The sequence below is a fragment of the Rattus rattus genome, chromosome 2 (assembly GCF_011064425.1).
Source record: "Rattus rattus isolate New Zealand chromosome 2, Rrattus_CSIRO_v1, whole genome shotgun sequence".
In the NCBI taxonomy this organism is placed as follows: Eukaryota; Metazoa; Chordata; class Mammalia; order Rodentia; family Muridae; genus Rattus; species Rattus rattus.
In genome coordinates this window covers 64,477,935-64,499,249 of record NC_046155.1, presented here as the reverse complement: position 1 = coordinate 64,499,249, position 21,315 = coordinate 64,477,935, and the positions used below count along the sequence as shown (strand labels likewise).

Sequence of the window (21,315 nt, the reverse complement as noted above, 5' to 3'; positions counted from 1 at the left end):
TATGATCTTCTGCTTCAGCTTCCTGGGTGTTGAATAGGCTTGTGTACCATGCTGGTGAGAATACATATTTATCATTTGATTGAATCTTTCAGATTATGATATTTGGGAATGAGAGATAGTAGGAAAGAGACAGAAAATTCCACGGCTTTGCCCATGATGAAAAAGTGGGAGAAGATCAGATCCTGTTTGTAGGAAATTATCCTCCTCTCCTGCATTTCTCATTTGCCATTCATAGTTGCATTCCTATTGCTGCGATGCTATACGCTGGCAGAATCAACTTAAGGGAGAAAGGTTTATTTAGCTCATAACTCCAGGTCCATCATAGCAGGGAAGTCAGCTGTAGAAATGAGGCAGCTGCTCAAATTACAGTCAGATTCCCAAGAGAACAAGAATGACACATGTGATTGCTTGGCTCAGTTCTCTACTTACACAGCCCAGGATCCCCTGCCAAGGGATTGACACTCCCACCCCCCTTGGGTAATTAGGATAGTCTCCTCACACTCATGCCCAGAGACAGTCTCTCAGGCGTTTTAGACTTTCATCAAGTTGAGAGTTAACACTGACCATTACTAACAATTCCACTACAGTATAAACATTTTCAAAGATTAGAGTCAGCTGTGTAGGGAGAGTTTTATGATGTTGCTCTGGTCAGTATTATTTCATTGTATGGTGCAGTGTCACCTAAGACCATCAGCAAACCCAGATAATGACATTCGATTCGTAACAGTAACAAAATTATAGTTATGAAGTAGCAATGAAAATAATTTTATGTGAGCATAATAACATGAGGAAGTGCGTTGAAGGGCCTCAGGGTTAGGGAGGTTGAGAACCGCTGCTGTGCTGAGAGTCAGGCATGGAGGAGTTACAAAGTTACAGTGTTGTGCTTTGCATCCCTACACCATCCCTTGTGCTGTTGGACTGTTCTGAGCACCTCACATTTATGTTGGGCTAGTGCTCTCCTACTGAGTTACATTGAGGTCATTGCAGGAATCTTCGTGGCTCAGCAATTAAGAGTACTAGAGACCCTTGCTAGGGAGCTGGTTTCAGTTTCTAGCTCCTACACAGTGGCTCATAACTGTAACTGCACTTCCAGGGTACCTGACCCCTTCCTCTGACCTGTGGGCACCGGGCATGGTGTAAACATTTACACAGTATGATAAAAATATAAAATCTTAAAAAAAAAATCCAGGTTTCTTTAATATCTGAAGGCAAGTGTCTTAAAGTTAGAGTTTATGCTACTTTCCAAATGTTTGCACAGTTGCTCTGTATGAAGTAACTGAGATGGTAGTGCTAGCTATTACCAGGAGTAAATAAGTGACTCAGTGTACTAAACCCCAGGCGTTATCTAGCTTAGAGTGACTCTCAGCTGTGAGCCATTTGATGATGTCACTGACCTGTAAAATGGAGTCTGAGAGTGAGGACCCTGCTGGGCGTGTTGGCACACACCTCTAATCCCAGCACTCAGGCAGACGGATCTGAGTCTCTGTTTTCAATGATCTGAATTTGAGGCCATCTGTTCTACATAGCAAGTTCTAGGCAGCCAAGACTACGTAGGGAACCCCTATCTCAGACCTCCCACAATGAAGGAGGAGCTCCCTCCCTGCCTGCCTGCCATGTTCTCTCCTGTCTCTCCTTCTCACAGGCACACCATGGGAAGGCTCTAAGAGCTCAGTTCCCAGCAGAGGCATTGTGAAGATGCAGTGTGGGTAAACCAGTCCCTAAAGCACAGTCTTTCTTCTGACTGTAGCAGTAGAAAGCTGCATGTGGCATAATGACAGAAGCACAAATTTTATATTTAGGCTTCGTTTCAGAACTGTTATTTCTCTGAATCTGATTATGTCACCCACGTTACCTTTTACATCAGCCAGGCTTGTCCAGGGAAACAGCCTTTGGAACATGGAGATAAAGATAAGTAAGGAGATTTGTTATAGGAATCTGCTCACCTCATTGAAGAGCTTTAGAAGTCTCTTAAGCTGGAGAAGCAGGGGTGCTGTTGTGTAGTCTGCCAGAGGCCTGTGACCAAGGAGCGGATAGTGTAGAGCAGGGAGGAGCACAAAGACTCAATAACTCGGGGTTCTTATTCCAGGGGTCAGAGATAGGTGTTCCAGCCTGAGAAGAGCATGAACTCACATTTCCTTTGTTGGTTTGTTGTTGTTGTTGTTGTTCTGTTGAGGCCTTGGAGTTTGAGGACAGATGAGTCTTCCTTGCTCAGTCTGCTTCTTGTTGGGTGAAACACTCTTATAGGTGTGTCCACAAATGATGGTTTTTAAGGTTATTAAGTTTATTCATCTAGTTTGTAGAAGGGCTCATAGTATGGAACCGGTGTTCATGAAAGATAGCTTTGAGCTCTTGTACATAAATGAAGGTCATTTAAACTATTTTCTGTTTTTATTACGAAGACCATTATACTCTGCTGGTGCCATATTTTTAAAGAATTTTGAGTGTTGCAAAGGTTCCTTTCTGTGATGCTAGGGACCGAACACAGGCCCACAGGCATGCCAGACAAATTCTACCCCAGCTCTACAAAGGTGTTAGGACATCAGATGGTGATGTTTTGGAGAACTTTATGGCTGTAGTGGAAATCCCATCACCTTTTCTGTGTGTTTGTGTGTCCCCATTGCCTCTATGAGGAAGAGCTAGTCTTCTGGAAGCTGATTTGAGGGGAGGCACTTTTAGTTGATCCTCGGTCAGGAATGGCAGCAGAAATGTAGTTAACATATGTAGGCCTGTGTTAAGAGTTAGGGTGTTTTTGTTCTGGTCAAGGAACATGTTTCTTCTTAGTGTTGCTCAGCTATATGGCAGGTAGGGTCTCGTTCTGAGCAATGCTCAGCTGATCAGAGAGTTGAACAAGGGTCAGCTATTGGGTGACATCATGGGCATCATTGGTCTGAGTATGGAACTGCCCCTAAGGAAAAAAATAGCACATACATTTCTAAAGCTATAGTTTGTTCAAAATATTTTTGTCAGTCTGGTCTCTCTTTAAGTACATTTGAAAAATAGAAACAATTAAAAACATTTGTGAAGGCACTAAAAGTGTCCTCTTTAAACAAAGTCTGAGAACAGGTGAGCCCACGGGTGAGCGAGGCCACATGAGACATCAGGCTGGACAGTGCCTCTGCCCGCCAGGACAGCACAGGTAGCCTGCCTGGCTATAGCAGAGGCAAAAATCACATTTCAAGCCCAGTGGAAATCTCACTCTTGGAGAAATTCAGTATATATATTTTAAACACATTTAACAATATAATTTATCAATAAATTTTATTTCCTATAGGTATAATGTGAATACAGGTTTTTATTGGTTTCTAAAAGTTTATATTAAATTGACAGTCCTATGAGAGAAAAATATAATATATCTTGGTTTTCCCTCAAAGGATATTTATAAAGACCTACGTAAATATTTTACAGTAATTGTGTTCTAATTATCTAGAAATTGTGTTTCTAAGTCTGTTCGAAACCCATGTGCCAGATACCACATCATACCATGTTTGATGAGGGGCCCCAAGGAAATGATCAGACCCGATATAGTCATCTTAGTCAAAATGAGTTTACATGTTTGACTAGACTGGAGTGCAAGCAACCTAGCAGGCTGTTTGTTTGCATAGTGTTCAGCAGCCATGCAGGGGTTAAAAGTAAAATTCATCAGACATCAATAGTTTATTGAAGAAATACTCCTTTTTGCTTCATAATTTGCAGAAAGCTGCAACTGTCAGTCATGATGTACTGCCTCTTGAAATTAGTCAATAGAGCAAACAGCAAGGATTGCTGTGGGCAGAAAATAAGCACTGTAATCATGACATAACTGGGGTCAGTGATTTATGGATTTCAATATAGTAGTAGCTGCATATGATTGAAAATTTACTAGGTCACTAGTGCACCAAAAATTTTATTCACAGCCTCCAGGCATCTTTTGAAATGTGCAACAAAATAAAAACCTCTGAACCTGTTTTGACACTGCAGACTCCGTGGATGACATGGCAGCCCAGTGAGTCTCATTTAAATGTAAATGTGTCATAAACTTTTGTCCTGTAGTCTTAAAGTACCTGGACTTGAAGGGACAGTGCATGTGAAATGATTTACATAGCAAAGTAGAAAAGGAACCAGTGATAATGAAGCTTGGGTTCTTTTGTTTTTAAAGCTGGAAGCCGAAGCTGTTCCTGAAGTATCTGAAAAATATGAAATTAGTTCTGTTCCCACCTTCCTGTTCTTCAAGGTAAGGATGAAGGAGGCCCCAGGGACGGTCCACCCAGGAGGCTCATGGGAATCCAGGAGGCTCATGGGATTGTGTGTCTCGATTCTTTTATCCTCTCCTGGCCGCCTTGGTTGCTCCTGGCCTTGTACCTTTTTCTGGTACTCTCTTTTTTCTCACTGATGAAGACCATGCTGGTTGCTTGCCGTGGGCAGTGGGCAGCTCACAACTAGAACTGGAGCCTCCTGACCAGAATCCAGTCTTCTCCTACCGACTCGCACTCCCTGACCCAGGTTTGAAGTGGGTTATTGAGGACATGTGCCTGGATGTAAGGAGACATCTGGCTGGTTCTAGTTGATTAATGACTCCTTGGGAATCGAGTGCAAATCTGTGCTTCAGGGCACCCATGGGTATTATTACCACTTAGCACAGCTCTCCAGAACTTCATTTGTGTTGAGTAGGTCTATCACGCTGGGCTTACTTTGAGATGTCTGTTTCCCCAGCATGCTCCAAAATAGTGTTTCTAAGTGAGAAGCAGAGCAAGCAGCTGCTGGTCAGACTCTCACTTCAGCAACAACAGGGAGACCTTTAAACAGGAGCTAGAGCTGTGGGTCCTTCCCGTAACCTCGGAGTCTGGTAGAGATGTGTAGACGATGTGAGGAAACGCCACTTTATTCTAAATGACATTTCAAACTTTAGAATTCTCAGAAAGTCGACCGGTTAGATGGTGCACATGCCCCAGAGTTGACCAAAAAAGTCCAGCGACACGTGTCTAGTGGATCCTTTCCTCCTAGTACTAATGAACATGTTAAAGAAGATCTCAACCTTCGCCTGAAAAAGCTGACTCACGCTGCCCCCTGCATGCTCTTCATGAAGGGAACACCTCAGGAACCACGCTGTGGTAAGAAGCTGATCCTGATGATTGGAACAGAATGACCTTGCCTGCATGGGTGCTCTTAACGTGCATAGAGTTAGGCTGGTTACACGTCCCTGTGTCGTCATACAAGTCATTGATAGCTGCCAGTGACTATATATTTGGAGGACATGGGAGCTAGAGCAGGGTTCTTTGGAAATCATCGGGTTCAGGCTGTCTGTGTTTCCCATCTGAGTCCTCAGCTACAAACATAACTTGCTCACATGGCAGTGGAGCTGGGAGGGATTAGGTTCCAGCTACCTGTCATATTGCTATCTCTGTTAATGGGTCTTTGGCCTATGAAGGTTTCTTTTTAAATGTGTGTGTATATGTATGTATGTCTTTGTATGTGTGTGTGTCTCTTTGTATGTGAGCATAGCATGTAGGTCCAAAGAGGCTAGAAGAGGATGTTGGATTCTCTAGAGCTGCAAGTAGAAGTGGTTGTCAACATGGGTGCTGAGAGTGAGACCTGGGTCCTCTGCAAGAACAACCAGTACAAGCACTCTTAGCCTCTGGGTCAAGTACAAGCACTCTTAGCAGCCCTGTAGCCCCTCTGGTGTGTGTGTGTGTGTGCCCTGAGAGAGAGAGAGAGTGTGTGTGTGTGTGTGTGTGTGTGTGTGTGTGTGTGTGTGTGTGTGTGTGTGAGAGAGAGAGAGAGAGAGAGAGAGAGTGTGTGTGTGTGTGTGTGTGTGTGTGTGTGTGTGTGTGTGTGTGTGTGTGTGTGTGTGTGTGTCTGGGTTGTCCCTCTCCTGGCATGCCTGTGCCAGGAGGACATTGGAGGTTCTTTGTCAGATTGCACCCATCATTTGAGGCAATGTCTGGAACCTGCTAGGCTGGCAAGCCCCAGTCGTATTCTTGTCTCCATCCTCTGGAAGCTGGAGTTATAATTGTGTACTGACTCATGGGTTATGTGCGTGCTGGGATACTACTCCAGTCTTGATGGTTGTGTGGAAGCACTTTTTATCTCCCGAGTATCTCTGGCCTGTGTAGTTCGCTCTGAACAGTTTCTTTCTTGGCAGCCTCCTTCTCATCTTTTTGTTTAGATTTTATAATTTAACGGCTTGAGGGCTTTCATTAGGGCCTGAGTCTGCTCTGTCTTCCTGCTTCCCCTCTTGTTCTTGTGTGATGACATTTTTCACCCACTGCTGTCACTTCTAGATAGAGGATAGCTGTTAGTAGACCACTGAGTCTTGTCTTATAGGCACATGTACTTTCTGTACATGAGGGTGCTTGTAATTTTACCCTTAAATAAGTTTTGTAATTATTTGACCCTCTGGTATTGAGCTTATGTTGTTTTCTTTTTACTGTGCCTACTACAACATTATTATGCTACATAATTGAGTTTTTAATGCCTTTTGATGATTCTATTGAGACTCTAAGGGTATTTATTTCAGCTGCACTAGAGGGGATTTATTAAGATGGGTGGCAGTAAAGTCGGGTGTGCTGTTGACAGGATTCCTGTGTGTCCAGTGTGACTGGAAAGAGCCATGTGCCATTCTGAGTGTGCTCCCTTCTAAACTCCTCTGTGGTCAGGAAACAGTCCACTTCTAACAGTAAAGGGTCTTGGTAAGCTCTATTAAGAGATGAAGAAGAGATGCCTTTCTCTCTTAGTTCTGCCTGAAAGATCTCCCAGGCAGTGAGTGTCCTTTTGAGTCAGCCTTGCAAGCTTGCTGGGTCTGCCCTTGAGTTAAGTAGTGACAGGGAACAGGTAGTCTTCATGGTGCTTTTTTTGTTACTTTATTTTTAATGAGGGTTGGAATTATTGCCCTCTTTGGTGCTTCATGTTGTCTAGATAAGGACTTATCTTATTCCAGTCTAAAGGACAGTAGGAAGGCCTGTAAAATATGGGTAAACCTCCATGGCAGGTTATACACAGCAGACTGTCTATCTAATACCCTATTCGCTTTTGAAATTCAACAGTACCACTCTGTAAATCTTCTGATAATTTAGTGAGATTGGCAGGAGGCAAAATTGGCTGGCAAATGTTACCAGGCAGCAGAGGTAGGGGTTTTGTGTCACTTGCTGGCTTTAGCCCTGCCATTGAAGTTGGCCCTGCTTAGGAACGGGGTACAAATCAGATATTACAAGTACCTTGTCTTTCAGTTGCTCTGGAGGGCTGGGATGGGGATTGTCACCGAAAGTCTTTCAGTGCAGGGACTTTCTAATTTTTCAAACACATTAGTGACAAACAGAAATAGTCATTTTTAGAAATGAACTTTTAGGTTAGCATACATTGGACTGTGATAGGATCGTTGCCCCTCCCCCACCGTCTGAAGCCTCTTCTGGTTCCAGTTGGTTCTCTTCCTTCCTCTGTCAGCTCTGCTGCTTTCTTTCTTTCTTTTTTTTTTCCCCCCGGAGCTGGGGACCGAACCCAGGGCCTTGCGCTTCCTAGGCAAGCGCTCTACCACTGAGCTAAATCCCCAACCCCCAGCTCTGCTGCTTTCTTGTTCCCGGTATCTCACCCCTCTGTTTCCCACTGTCAGAGCTGGTGCTTCTTCATGGGGACATGCTTGTGGACATCTGTATACAAACAGGTACTCATACACTGACACTAAGGCACAAACACAATTTTAAATCTAGTTTCTGCATACAAAGGAAAATATGTTACTTGTTTTTCTAAGTTTGGCTTATTTAGAAATAGTCTATTTCTCTAAACTGAATTTATGACCTATTTTTTGAGGATTTTTTTTTAAATGTTGTGACATTCTGACGACAAATAGAATAAAAAGAAAATTTAGATATTTTAGAACAATAAAAAAGATTTTTAGCTACTGGCTGATTAAAAAAAAAAAGTAAAGAAAAAGATTGTTAGCGCATTAAGGGTTAACTGCCAGTTCTTTTTGGTGCCATCTTTGTAACTTTTCTAACAGTCCTAGTAAGCGCCCTTTCCCTGACATTTGGTTTCGTGTTATGTGTCTTCCTTCCTGGCACATTGGAAAGTCCGTAATGGAGTGTCCGTGTCGGGTCAGCCGAAAACCTGTGCCTGGGGTCTCCCGGTCACCTCCTCTGCTTTCTGTGCAGGGCTGTGCACTCTCTTCACCTTCCATCTCCTGTCTTTGGGAAACAGAAGTGAGCTGCCTAGCGCATAATTGTCTGTGCTCTGTACTGCCACACCATTGATGAGTGTGGGTTAGCCCCTTTGGGCCATCTCTTTGGTCTTGAGGTTTCTCTCACGAAGCAGTTGCTTTTGAGAGAACTCTGCCACTCAAACTACTCTGCTTGTGTCTCGGCATCTGTTGTGGAGTAGGGTTATATTTGCATTTGAATTGGTGGCCCTGACCTCGCTTGTGTTACCCAGAAAACTTACATTTGCACTTCATATCCTAGAAAGTGGGAAACTATTTCCAGAGCTTGTCTGTTCTAGAACCAATACAGGCCACAGCCGCACCTTATGCTTTCCTTATAGACTCCATCTGCAGAATTTATGGTGACTTACAAGCACAGGTGTAAGATGCCGCTCTGGCTTCTCATACTGGTAGGAAGAGAACTTGCTTACTTTCAAGGAAGTTTTTAATCATCCAGCATCTTTAGCAGGGTAACAAGGTTATTGGGGACTCATAGCCATTTCAGGTAAAGCTCTGGTAGATGTTTGGCTGTGGAGTGTTGAGAGTCGGATGCAAAGCACAAGTGCAGAAATGCTCTTAGGGTCTGCTTTCGGTAGTTATTAAAGGTGGCAGTTAGGCTTATTACTCATGTCACAAGTGGAAATGACTGCACATAGAAATGGTGATTTCGTGGTAAATGAGATTTTTTTTTTAAACTTTTAAGTGTTTCTGTTACATGCATGCATTTTTCTTCTGGAGTGTATAAATATTTTGTTATTAGAATAAAGCCTTATTACTACTTTATCCTTAAGCATAACATTTCCAGTCTGCCACTTTAACCCTTAAAAATGAAACCCTACCAATCAATCTTTCTAGTCTGCATGTAATTGCCTAAAGCCAAAATAAAGCCTTTTCTCAGCCAGTTACAGTAGAAACGAGCTAATATATTGGGAACAGAATAACCATCAGCAGTCAGCCGTTAGCTGTTTACTAATGAACTCCCAGATGAGTGAAAACATTCAGAAACAGTGTTTGACTTCAGGCTGTGCATGAACGCCACACTTCAGTTGTAGGAAAAGCAGCTTATGTGCTGCACACTCCTCCTAGTGCTTCATCTCAGCAAACGGCAGAGCTGGGAAGCTTTTGGAGCTCAGCTCTGATCCATGTTCTTAGTAGTAAATGTACTTTTGGGTGACGTCAGGTAAGACCATTGCAGTTCCTCTTATACTGAATGTCATGATTTGTTTTTATTTGAAAATAATTGCTGATGTGGGGAAATCTTGAAGAATAGTTTACATTCCAGTGAAGTAAGAGTATCTTTCAAAGAATGGTGAAGTGAGAAAGAGGAAGGTGGTTCTGATTTTTGGTAAGAATTAGCATCTGGGAAGAAAAGTGACAGTTTTTCAGCCTATACTGATAGGTTCATAAGACTGATGAGAACCCTGGAAGAAGATGGCTTCACCAAATTCTAAATTCCTAGGACACATTTGCCACTATAGTGTAGCTTAAAGAAAACTGTCATCCTACACAGTAAAGGGAATGTAGATAGTTTTAGCAAAGAATCTGTCGAGTCATAACAAAAGCTGAGAAGGAAAGACCTCAGTCTACAAACAGTTTACATGTGACAACAAAGATGGTTTAACATTGACTGGATTGCTGATTTCAGACCCAAAGAGAGCTCCTCTGATTCTGATTCCCATTACCCTACTCAGAGGTGAAATGAGAAGCACCTGCAGAAGTGTGCGCACGGACAGGCTTGCTAGAGTAGTAAGGAGGGAGGGAAGGAGGGAGAGAGTGAGGGAGGGAGGGACTGCACTTGGGTCTCACTGTGGCCAACCAGTGGTGAAAACCGCTGTTTTAGGTTCCTGGTCAGCTGGTGAGTGAGAGGGAGCAGCCATAGAGGCTTTGTCACTGTCAGGGTGGAGTCTGTGGTAGGCTTTCTTGGTTCTGCTCTTTGACAGACGATGCTGTGCCTCCAGTTAAAGGGCAGCTTTGATAAGCACACACTTCACTGTAATTATGCTCTGTGTGAGGCTCTAGGTCAACCGAATTTTTAGTATTTACTTTGTCTTATATTATCCAGTTATGCTGATTCAGTCACTACGCAGGCAAGGGTGGCATGGTATGCGGGAGATGCTGAATCTCTGTTCTTGTTCTGTTGCAGGTTTTAGCAAGCAGATGGTGGAAATCCTTCACAAACACAATATTCAGTTCAGCAGTTTTGATATCTTCTCAGATGAAGAAGTTCGACAGGGGCTCAAAACATACTCTAATTGGCCCACCTATCCTCAGCTCTATGTTTCTGGAGAGCTCATAGGAGGACTTGACATAATTAAGGTTAGATTCTTCATAAAGATACTTTGTTTAGAGCACCCTTTTCTAAAGCGTTGTAATAAATTGAAAGCACATATTTCTTATTGTACCTCAGGATTTACTAATGAGAACTCAGTATTTCTGATAGACATTTGTCAGTATGCCACAGTGGGGCTGGTCGTGGTGGTTTATGTTGTCACAATGTGCTTCTTTCAGGAGCTGGAAGCATCAGAAGAACTAGATACAATTTGTCCCAAAGCACCCAAGTTAGAGGAAAGGTAAGTGCTAGAAATCTGACAGCAGTGTGCTCTGTCTATCTTAACAGTCTACAAATCCTGTTAAGGCATTGTTCTGAGTAGACACCAAACATTTAGTGTTTGCCTGTTTGGGTTATAATGTGGTGTTCCTTAGCACCTTGTCTTGCAAACTTGGGATGCTCTCGTGTGGACAGGAGATGTTTTAGCAATTATGAAGAGTGTACTTGATACTGTAGAAATGTCACTTTCAGTGGGTCCAGGGTCCTATTTGGTTCTTGCTCTTTTGTATGAGCATAGCACCTCTGTTTTTGTGTGCCCCTCAAGTGCTGTGTTCAGTCCCAGAATGTGGTAAGAGTTTAATGGGAAAAGCTAGGGTTCTCAGAGGCTTCTTTAAGCCATAGTCACAAAACTCAGGCAGACTCTGGAGCTGTGAAACCATCTTTCTATTTATGAGGCATTACAGCCGGCTTTAGAAGTCTTGTAGAAATGGTAGATTTTGGTATAGAGGGATATGTGAAGGGAATTCTATCGTAATAAATGTGAATTTATTAATTCACATTTTTATATTAATTAAAAATAATTTATCTTGAAATGCATCAGAGTTCAACAATTATTGGGCCTTGAGTTTGTAATTTTCTTGCTATTTCACATTTTGAGAATTTCTATGTGTATTTAATAAAGAACATTTGTCTAAACTTAATCCAAGTACTCCTTAGGAACAATATTCTATATATGTCATGCTGGCCCAATGCCACTGGTCTGTACCCTGTATCATCTGTTGTGATGAGAAGATAGTGGTGTTGTGGATACCACACGGGCCTGTTTGTGTTCTTTATCATGGCCCATGATATCCTTGCCCCCTGAGGCTGTGCTGTTCCTAGGGAGGCTCTGCATTTCATACCCCTGGATTGCCTCTGACACTGTCCTTGCTGCAGTTGCCCGGTCTTCCTCAAATCTTCTTTCCTAAAGTGCTGCTCCTGGCTCTCCCTGCTTCAGGCATACACAGATCCTGACTAGAGCTACATGTTTTGGGTAGCAATTTAAAGAGCTCCTGTCTAGCAACATGACGAGTATTACTGGAGATGATTTAGCTAGATCATGGTGGCTAGATCATCTGGTGAGTGGGCTTGGCTAGCTTTGCTCCTGTGGAGGGGCTGGAAGTGTAAGTGTCATGGACTGTGTGATCTGTGTACTTGACCAGAGTCAGCTTTCTTCTACAAGATTTTGACCTGTGCGGCCTCCACAGCATGAGAAAAGTGAAGAGAAAATGATGTGACCCATTGTCTGTATACTGATTTTTTTCCTGAAGATTTAATCTTTGTTCCAAATTTGGGTGATTAACATTCCTGATGGATAGCAAGTTAGATTGTGCTTTTGACAGCTGGTATATAAGATTAAAACAAGGACTGTTTATTGCTCGTGGTTAGTGTGGGGGAGGACTAGGATTTTGCTTTCTTAGGCTCACTGCCCTGCTCTGGTGTGCAGAGCGTTATGCACCATCGTGATGGGAAGTGCTCACTGCTTCATTTTAGGAACTGGTAGATGGCTCGGTACACAGGCCCCCCATCGAATAATTCCTTACTGAATTGGTTATTATTATTTTTTTAGTACTACAAGTTGATGGGCTTAAATTGCAACTTGAAAGAACATTCGTTGCCTTAAAAAGCCATATTATGTTTTACAGTGGCTCAGGGAGCGCATGAAATAAAGGAAAGTGTCAATGCTTTTGCTTGTTTAGTACCACTCAAAGCTGTGAGCCGTCATCCTGCTATCCCTCAAATATGCCTGCTACTCATGAAGCAGAGCAGAAGTGGTGTTTAATAATTGAGCTGAGCCATTTTATATCAATTTTCTCTCTTCAGGCTCAAAGTGCTGACCAATAAAGCTTCTGTGATGCTCTTTATGAAAGGAAACAAACAGGTAAAGAACTCAAAAATGGTTTTATTTGTAATTTCTTTTGATGTTAACATCTGCAGCAAGGGGACAGTTAAGTCTTTTTTTCTGGTTTAGCTAATGAAGCTGTAGTGGTATCAGGAAGTTATCCAGGCTTTAATTGGTGCTTATGGAGATCAAACAAAGTAATCTCCATTTTGCTTGACTTTATCATCAGCATCTCAGCAGGGTGCATTTCTTTCTGCTGCCAAACTTTGTCAGCTGAAGTGGTCAACACTGCCAACACTTAGCCAGGACCTTTTTTGAGGATGTGGACTGTGGGTAGGTGAATGTCCCTGGTAGTCCTGAGGGTCTTGTCCTTAGGTCCACAGAGTAGGAAATAAATCCTGACAGTGGCCTTAGTGCTCTGAGGGAGCATGATTGGTTCTTGTAGTCCGAAGAAAGTACATACTGAATTAGTTTGCTAGGTTTCCTTGCACTCATTAAGTGGTGAAAGCAGATTCTCCCCTGTGTTGGGATTAGATTGGTAATTTCAAAAAGCTAGTCCTGTCATTTCTCTTACACTTTGAAGTTAACAGTTGAGCCTCAGCTGTTGAACTTCAGGCAGGCAAAGCTGTGCAGTTTGCTTTTCTCTCAGGATAAGGAGACTAAATCTCAGAGAGCTGAGGCAGTGGAGTGAGGCAGCTGCTCGGGCTCTGGACAAGCCACCTTTGGCAGGTGACCCTTGCCTTCCATGTGCCTTTTTGTGAATGGATCTATTGATGCCATAGGACTGTTTTAACCTCAGGTTGCCATGGTATCAACACAGGGAAGGCCATTAGTTAAAGCAGCAACTAGTTAATGTAGCTAGTGTGATGGAAGTAATAAGGGAGACACGAATATTAATGTTAGCATATAGACCCCACTGTGTTAGGACACAGACTCTGTAACTGGGACAACGCACAATGGTGATAACGTGTAGTAATGATGAAGTGGTACTCTGGCTCCATGGCTGTTGAAAGCAGACTTTTGATTCTCCACATTCCTTGTGCCCGTCTAGGAAGAGTTTGTATGTCTTGGGAATGGTGTCCTGGGGGCTTTTAGGTTATTGTGTATTGTCAGTCTTTTTCCCCCAGACGGCTGGGGCTTGGGGGACTCGCGTAGGATTTCAGTCACTTCAAATAGCTGGTGTTGCAATGCAAAGGTCTGGCTTAACTGTGCTCTGTCATTTTGCATATGGTAAGGAAAAGAGTCAGGGGACTCTGTGTAGGTGATCTGCATTTTATGTAGGGGACCACCCCGACCACACAGATCTTAAGCTGCTGCGTGTCACTCGACTTAAAAGGTTAAAGCCAGTGTCGGTGGGAAGGTCGTTTGGGATGATGACAGAGGGGACAGAAGAAGCACAGGAGCTGCCCACAGAGTGGTCGGGCGCTAACTGTGGAAACAAATGCACAATGTACTTTTTTTTTTAAATATAATTTAGGAAGCAAAATGTGGATTCAGCAAACAAATTCTGGAAATACTGAATAGTACTGGGTATGTAAATCTTTTGTTCCATTCTGCTACTGATACTTCAGTTTTAATGTTTAAACATATTTGTATAATATTTATTGACACATTTCTAATTTTTATAGTGTATTTTCAATGCTTTAACTTAGACCAAAAAGGAATTTTCAGTTCCTTGTTCTTACCATGCATAAAAAAATGCAGGGAGACTATCACATAATCTAAGCTTTTATTTGAAGTCTGTGCTTTCAGAGCTGGAAAGATGGTTCAGTGATTTAAGAAGATGAGAGTCGTTCCTAGCACCCATTTCAGGCATCTCATAGCTGCCTGTGACTCAGGTCCTGGGGATGCTTTGTGTGGAGTAGGATGGACTGTCTAAGTCTCTGCTTGCTCCTGGGTTGGAGCTGGGTTGGAATTGTCCGGCGGGGACTCCCTGATTGGTTTTTGTGGTTAAAACCAAATCCATCTTCTTGGATCCACAGCTTATGTTCTTTTGGATTTTCAAATGTTTCATGATTGCTTTTCAAATTACAATATGTGTTCTGATCATACTTTGAATAGATAGCCTGCTTTCTGAAGTTGTAGATCTGAAGTTGCAGGATGGAAGGCAGTATATAGCACAGTCTGAATGTGACCTTCAAAAAAATGGCTCTTTGTAAAGAAATGTTGGGGCCAGCAAGATGGTATAGAGGATAAAGGTGCTTGTCCCCAAGAGTAATGCCCCGAGTTTGATCCCTGGGACCCAAATACTGGAGGGAGAGAATTGACTCCTCGTGTAAGTTGTCCTCTGACTGCACACAGATATCGTGGTCTTCTACTGTGCCCATAAACATTTAGGAGAAATTTGGCAGGTCCCACTGTAGCTAGTGTTGTCATCAAAAGACAGTGATTTTTGTCTTCGAATGACCAGTCTGACAGTAAAAGTCATTTCCATTTGCTTTACAGCAGATTTTCTAGAGTAAAGCTCTGTTAGCGCTGGACTGCTTTTCTTGACCCTATTAAAACACTAGGTAGATTTTATGTGTTTTTTTTTTGTTTGTTTGTTTGTTTGTTTGTTTAAAATGAACACCTAGTAAAATGCTTTCTCCTTTTGCAGGGTTGAATATGAGACTTTTGATATACTGGAGGATGAAGAAGTAAGTTCTAGGTTCTCTGTTTCCTCCCACGTTTTAGCTTTGTTCACAGGGTCTGAGGGGAAGGATTCAGGATTTCTGTTGTTTCCTTAGGTGCGTCAGGGATTAAAAAAGTTCTCAAATTGGCCAACCTACCCTCAGCTGTATGTGAGAGGGGATCTTGTTGGAGGACTGGATATTGTCAAGGTAGGAGCTTTCTGCTGTTACTCTGGGAACAGACATACGTGAGTGTTTAAGCATCCACTTTGGTGTTGCCTGGCTCCTCCCTTCTCCAGCCTCACACCAGCCTCACACCAGCCTCGTTCATGGTGTAGTATCTCATGCTCCCTCCTGCTCCGAGCCTTCCTCAGTCTTCGAATGCTGCCAGCTGCCAGTGAGAGTTAGACGCTGTAGCCGACCGAGTGTCTAGATGACCTCAGAAGCCCCTGATGTGCTAACTACAACACAGCTAGCTTCCTTCCTTGTTTTCTTGTCTGTCGGTACCTGGTTCCCGTCACTTTGTGTTTTCTTGTATCTTCCTTATTTAATTCTTTTTATCTCCATCCTTTGGGGCACAACTTTTTTTGTAAATGTATTTTTCCTGCCGGAAACACTTCTCTGCTCTAATATTCTTATGCATTTTCATTTTTTGTTATTGTAATTGTTTCTCTGGGTCATTTTTCTTTTCCCATAACCGCCCATAACGGTGCAGGCCTGAGGATGAGGTCTGTCTCAGCCTTCCCAGTTCTGAGATCGCAGGTCTGAGCCATCAAAGCTGGTCTTGCATCACTTCAGATCCTTCCTGATGCTCTGTTTATGTTAGGAACTTGATAAATGGTTATTAGATAGTCAAAAAAACTTGTTTCTTGGGGTTGGGGATTTAGCTCAGTGGTACAGTGCTTGCCTAGCAAGCACAAGGCCCTGGGTTCGGTCCCCAGCTCCGGAAAAAAAAAAGGGGGGAAAAAAGTTTCTCTTGTCTTTTAAATGGACCTGGCATTTCTTTTTAGTTTTTTGAGGCAGAGTTTCTCTGTGTAGCCTTGGCTATCCTGGAACTACTTCTGTAGTCCAGGCTGGCCTCTAACTCAGAAATTGTCTACCTTTGCCTCTTGAGTGGTGACATATGCCACCAGTGCCTGGCAATGGACCTGGCATTTTTAAACGTGCTACAAAGTAACTGCTAGTAACTGTTTATGAGCTGGGCTGGTTACCGTAAGCTTACAGAGGGAAGCTGCAGCTTTTGTGGCCCTTCTCTTACTGCTCTCCACCTTGGCCAGTTGAGGGTGTGAATCAGCAGATGGTAGGGCAGCTCCTTCTCCAGGGCAGGATATTGCCCTCTGGCCTTCTGATTGTCTCTCTGAGTTTTAAGTGGAAAAAAATTTTTTAAATGTAGTTAACATTATAAGGTAAAAGCTTTAAAAACAAGGCTCTTATAATACGGACAATCTCTAGACCAGCCAACAGTCCTTGAAATCAGGGATGAAGGCAGATTTCCTGCCAAGTGCAGAGTGTGATGGCACTTTGAAAATTAGGAACAAAAATAAGGTAGAGATGTAGTTTTCCTAGTAAATGCTCTCATTCCTGGAGGAAAAGAAAGCACTATAGCTTTTAGGAGCCCTGAAGCAACTAGGTAAGTGTGCATTTGTTACTTTATATGTAGGTGCACAGTATCCTATGTAGGTAGACATCTTACTAAGTCGCAAACTGTCTTTAGATCCCAGATGCTTTTGAGCCTGTTCTTGTCTCAATGTCTCACAGTCCATGCCTTAGCCAAAGGGTCTTGGGAGACCAGGAAGTAGTTGGAGCCTTTTGGGAACTACATGATTTTATGATCCCTGCTCAGAACACATGCCTTTGCAAGTTGATGCTGCTGCTCCTACTTTCTGTTGAAAGTCCATGGAACTGTCTGTCACTTTGTGGTCCCTGCAGAGTACAGTTTCTCATCTGTCATTAGTACACATTCCATACGGCAATTCTGGTTAGCGTCTGTTCGAGTGCTGGTACTTTTTGTTGACTTAGTAACTCAGTAACTTGTTCAGTCTGTGAGCTGCTGACAGGCTGTAGATGAACTGAGGAGCTCTTAGACTTGGTACCCTTGGTTGAGTGACTTAAAATGCTTAGCGAAGATGTGTGAGCTGCCTGTTCTCAGAGAAGAGAGAAGCTCTCCCTCCCATACAGACTCGGAGGGGAGGATTCTCCCTATGTAGAGTTAGTCATCCACTTTCCACCATAGCTTAGGTACAATCTGCAGCCGGTGCTAGCTTGTGTAAGGGGAAAACTTGGAAGACCTGATGCTGCTGTGGCTACCTGATCAGTTACGGACCTGAACTCTGGCTGCCTGGGCTTAGTGGTTTTGTGTTCACTAATCTATTGGTATAGAACATCCTTTTAACTTTGTAATGTGAGATTGTTTGCCAGCTCTCCCCAGGGCTGATGATTCAACCACTGATGATAACACACACACATACACACACGCACACTACTGCTGAGCCTTGTGCTCTGTTTTATGGTGTGAGATGTTAGCATGTTGAAAAGCGTATGGGTTTAATTGAGTGTGTCCTTTCATGTCAGACGGAGGTACACGCTTGTTGCTTAGGTGCTTTCTTTTTTGTATGACCATACACACTCACTCACTTATACATGCTTTTTTTTTTTTAATTTTTAGGAACTGAAAGACAACGGTGAATTGCTGCCTATACTGAAGGGAGAAAATTAGTGAACGTTAAGCACGGTGTCCAAGGACTGCAAGAAGTATTTAATTATCGTGAAACAGTTGATGACTTGGTCCTGCGAAGTGGACTGAGAGTAGAAATGCGACATAGTCAGCTGTGCTCAATGTGCTTCACAAAGTTGTGCTGAAAAAAACATATGTTACATTTTCCACGAAGCATAGAAGGCAATAAACTCCAGATTCAGCTAAAAACGACTGTGTGTAGGATGTGTGTTTGTACTGATGTGTGTGTATAGCATACGTCTTTGTAACTTACAGTCACTGTCACTAATTCCTTTAAATCCCTTTCTTAACACAGGGCCCTCTTGTAGCAATTAGGGAAGACCATCAAGCAGTGAAGGCCTCTTAGAAGCAGTGTGCTGTAGAGCTTAGATAACTCCTGTACCAGTCCAATAGCTCCCCTCACTGGCCAGAGGGCTCCTCACAGCCTTGGAAAATGCAACCCAAACTATCCTGCTGGCAGTGAGGAGTCCCATACATTGCAAAGCCAGAACACCTTGCACCAACACCCAGAAGAGGGAGCAGTAGTGACCAAAAGAGAAGCACCTTTCAGTCTTCACTGCAGTGAATATGCTCATTTTGCCTTCCAATAGGTGGAGTATTCTAAAAGCCATGGAAAATTTAAATGCATTTTCGAGCCCCGACTAGTGCATAGGAGATACTTGTCCCATTAAACTTTGCTGTGCAAGCCTTTCTTTTACTTTCTGACTTCACAACTGTGGCTTTGGGTATTTGCTGCCTGTGGGGGCAGGGGGGGAGGTGTTGTTCTTAAATGATCATGGCCTGCTGATCTGGGCTGTGAGGCACTGTGCATGAAAGGAAAGCAGTCAGGGGAGGAGTGTGAACCCAACCTCTCCAGAGCTCAGTGATTGCTGCCTCTCAACCTTCGTCCTGCTGCTTAAGGTAGAGGGGTTGGAGCAGCACAAGCTTTGGAAGTGGTTGGGACCTGGCTTCCTAGGGGTTAGGATGCCTATGAGGGATTTTATGGGAAAGAAGGCTCTTCATTTTACTGAAATGAAAATCACTGGATAGCTAAGACCTTTAAACACAGGTAGATGTAAGTATAAGTGTCTCTTGGGTTCTTACCAGGGCTTCCTGAATGCCTCATGGAGGTCTGACTATATTAGTTACTTTCCTGTTGCTGAGATAAAACACTGGGACCAAGGCAGTTTCTAGAAGAAAGTATTTATTTGGTCAGGGAGATAATGGTGGTAAGCTATGGGCATGGTGTCTGGAACAGAAGCTGAGGACTCATAGTTGGAACTTAAGCATGAAGCAGAGAGAGGACTTATGTGGTACCAGCCTCAAAACTCCCATCTCCAGTTTCATCCTCAAATATGGCCACCTAAACCTCCCAAACAGCATTGTCAGCAGGAGGAAGGCTTCAGAACCTAGAGGTATGGGGGCCTCTTTTATTCGGACCATTTGGAGGAAGACTGGTTTTCTTTAGTGTGTGTGTGTGTGTGTGTGTGTGTGTGTGTGTGTGTGTGTGTGTTTAATTTGCCAGTGCCTCCTGTTCTAGTCCATTATCCTCACCTTATGCTGCGTGTCGCAGTTTCTTGTCAGCTGTGATAGAAGACCCTGACAAAAATAACTTGGGGGAGAAGTGGTTTATTTGGCTTACAGTAGGGAAGCCAAGGCAGGAACTGGAAGCAGCAAGAAGAGGGGGGAAATGAATGCATTGAAGTCCACTTAGGTTCTAGAGTCAGCTCTGTCCACACCTATTCCTTTCCTGAGGAAAGGCTGCAGTGTTTGGATGTTTTATTGGGTGTCTGTTGGTGGAGACTTCTAAGTGTGTGCTGTGTGGAGTTGAGCGTGTCTGGGCACATGAAGGCCCCAAATGGGACATCTGTGACACCTCTTCCAAGACCAAGGGAACATTCCAGAAGAGGGAGTGAAAGTACTACAAAGTCAAAGATACTGCAGTCAGGATGGTAGGAGGCAAGGGCTGGATGGGAAGAAGTGTCGGGAGGAGGGAAGGAATGAGTGTGGTGGGTGTAGCTTATATACAAGGACAACATTGCCAGGAGTCAAAATTCAACCCCCAAATAGTATAACATGCTCAAAGTATATGGTTTATGCAGAAGTACACATAACACCCATTCTGACAAAGCTGAAGCTCAAAGCTTAAGATTTTCTGGGCTTGGTGGCACACTGGTAATTTGGAAGGATCAGGAGGTGGATGGAGACAATTCAGTTAGCCTGAGATACATAAGACTGTCTCAAAAAGAGAAGGCTGGGGGACAGCACAGGACTTGAGAACACATCCTGCTCTTGCAGAGGACCCTAGTTTAATTGCCAGTTTAATCGTCAGGTGTCTCAACTGTGTGTCATCATAAACAAGTACACATACCTACACACCCAGAAGGCCATAACTGAAAGTGAACAATTAGAAGAGTAGAGAGAGCCAAAAATGCTTAAGATTTCAACATGAAAGAAGGTTTCATTTCTGATTAAAATTTAAAACCGTTTTTCTTAAAAATGGAAAACTGGGATTTGTTACCAAATCCAAACATGTCTGAGTAAAAATGACTTAGTTCTTGGTAAGCACGTTCCCCCTTTTACTGCACATGTCTGATGTTACAGGAATGGCCCCGGCTCAAATGATGAACTAGTTAAGTTTCCATAGCTGGTCTTCACAGCTGTTCAGATTTGAAGGACTCCTGGTAAGTTGTTTTTAGGGACTTTAAAGGGCTGGACAAGGAACAGGTCATCATAGACCTTTGTCCCAAACCTGTTATCCTGTAGGAGTAGTATTGGTGTGCATACGTTCCTTTGCAAAGGTCCATGCTTTTAGGTTGATTTATTGTATGTGCACGTGTGTTCTGTCTGCATGTGTGTCTGAGTGGGTACCATGTGTGTGCTTGGTGCCTGTGGAGGTCAGAAGAGGGGTCCGATTCCCTGGAACTGGATGTAGGGATGCTTGTGAGTATCATATGAATGCTGAGAACCAAAGCGATGGTTTCAGCAAGAACAAGCTTGCTTAACCACTGAACCATCTCTTCAGCACTCTATGGTGGCTTAATGGGGGGGGGAGGGGGGAGTCTGGGCTAGGGCAGTATAGCCTTACTGCCTCTGCCTTCTCTGTGTGCCATTAGGTCTAGCAGCTGCTGCCATTCAAGCCAGGCACATTTCCAGCCCTCGGCTATGCCTGAAGCACTGTGTGCATTCTATAGGAGAGCTGTGCCATCTAGCGGAAACGGGAAAGCCTCTGGTTTCTGAATGATGTATGTGTTTAGCCCTGTGTCAGGAGGAGGGTGGCTTTTCAAAGGCACTGTGACCTGGCATATTCTGACTCATTAAATGTGCTCTTCTATGGTGCCCCACTCTCATCTAAATGGCTACCAGTGACTAATTTTTAAATACACCTAATAGTTCTTT

The 21,315-nt window shown here is 43.4% G+C and overlaps 1 protein-coding gene across 1 annotated transcript in view; it reads left to right on the top strand.

The window, feature by feature from the left end:
* The window catches only part of Glrx3 (glutaredoxin 3), a 31,973-nt gene extending 13,844 nt beyond the window's left edge, over window positions 1-18,129 (top strand). Inside the window, exons 3-11 of the mRNA XM_032892376.1 lie at window positions 4,136-4,210; window positions 4,886-5,087; window positions 10,308-10,480; window positions 10,673-10,734; window positions 12,576-12,633; window positions 14,072-14,124; window positions 15,191-15,230; window positions 15,321-15,413; window positions 17,869-18,129. Of these exons, the coding sequence (XP_032748267.1) occupies window positions 4,136-4,210; window positions 4,886-5,087; window positions 10,308-10,480; window positions 10,673-10,734; window positions 12,576-12,633; window positions 14,072-14,124; window positions 15,191-15,230; window positions 15,321-15,413; window positions 17,869-17,919 (807 nt within the window). The 3' untranslated portion in view covers window positions 17,920-18,129. The remainder of the gene's footprint in view (window positions 1-4,135; window positions 4,211-4,885; window positions 5,088-10,307; window positions 10,481-10,672; window positions 10,735-12,575; window positions 12,634-14,071; window positions 14,125-15,190; window positions 15,231-15,320; window positions 15,414-17,868) is intronic.
* The last annotated feature ends 3,186 nt before the right edge of the window (window positions 18,130-21,315 follow it).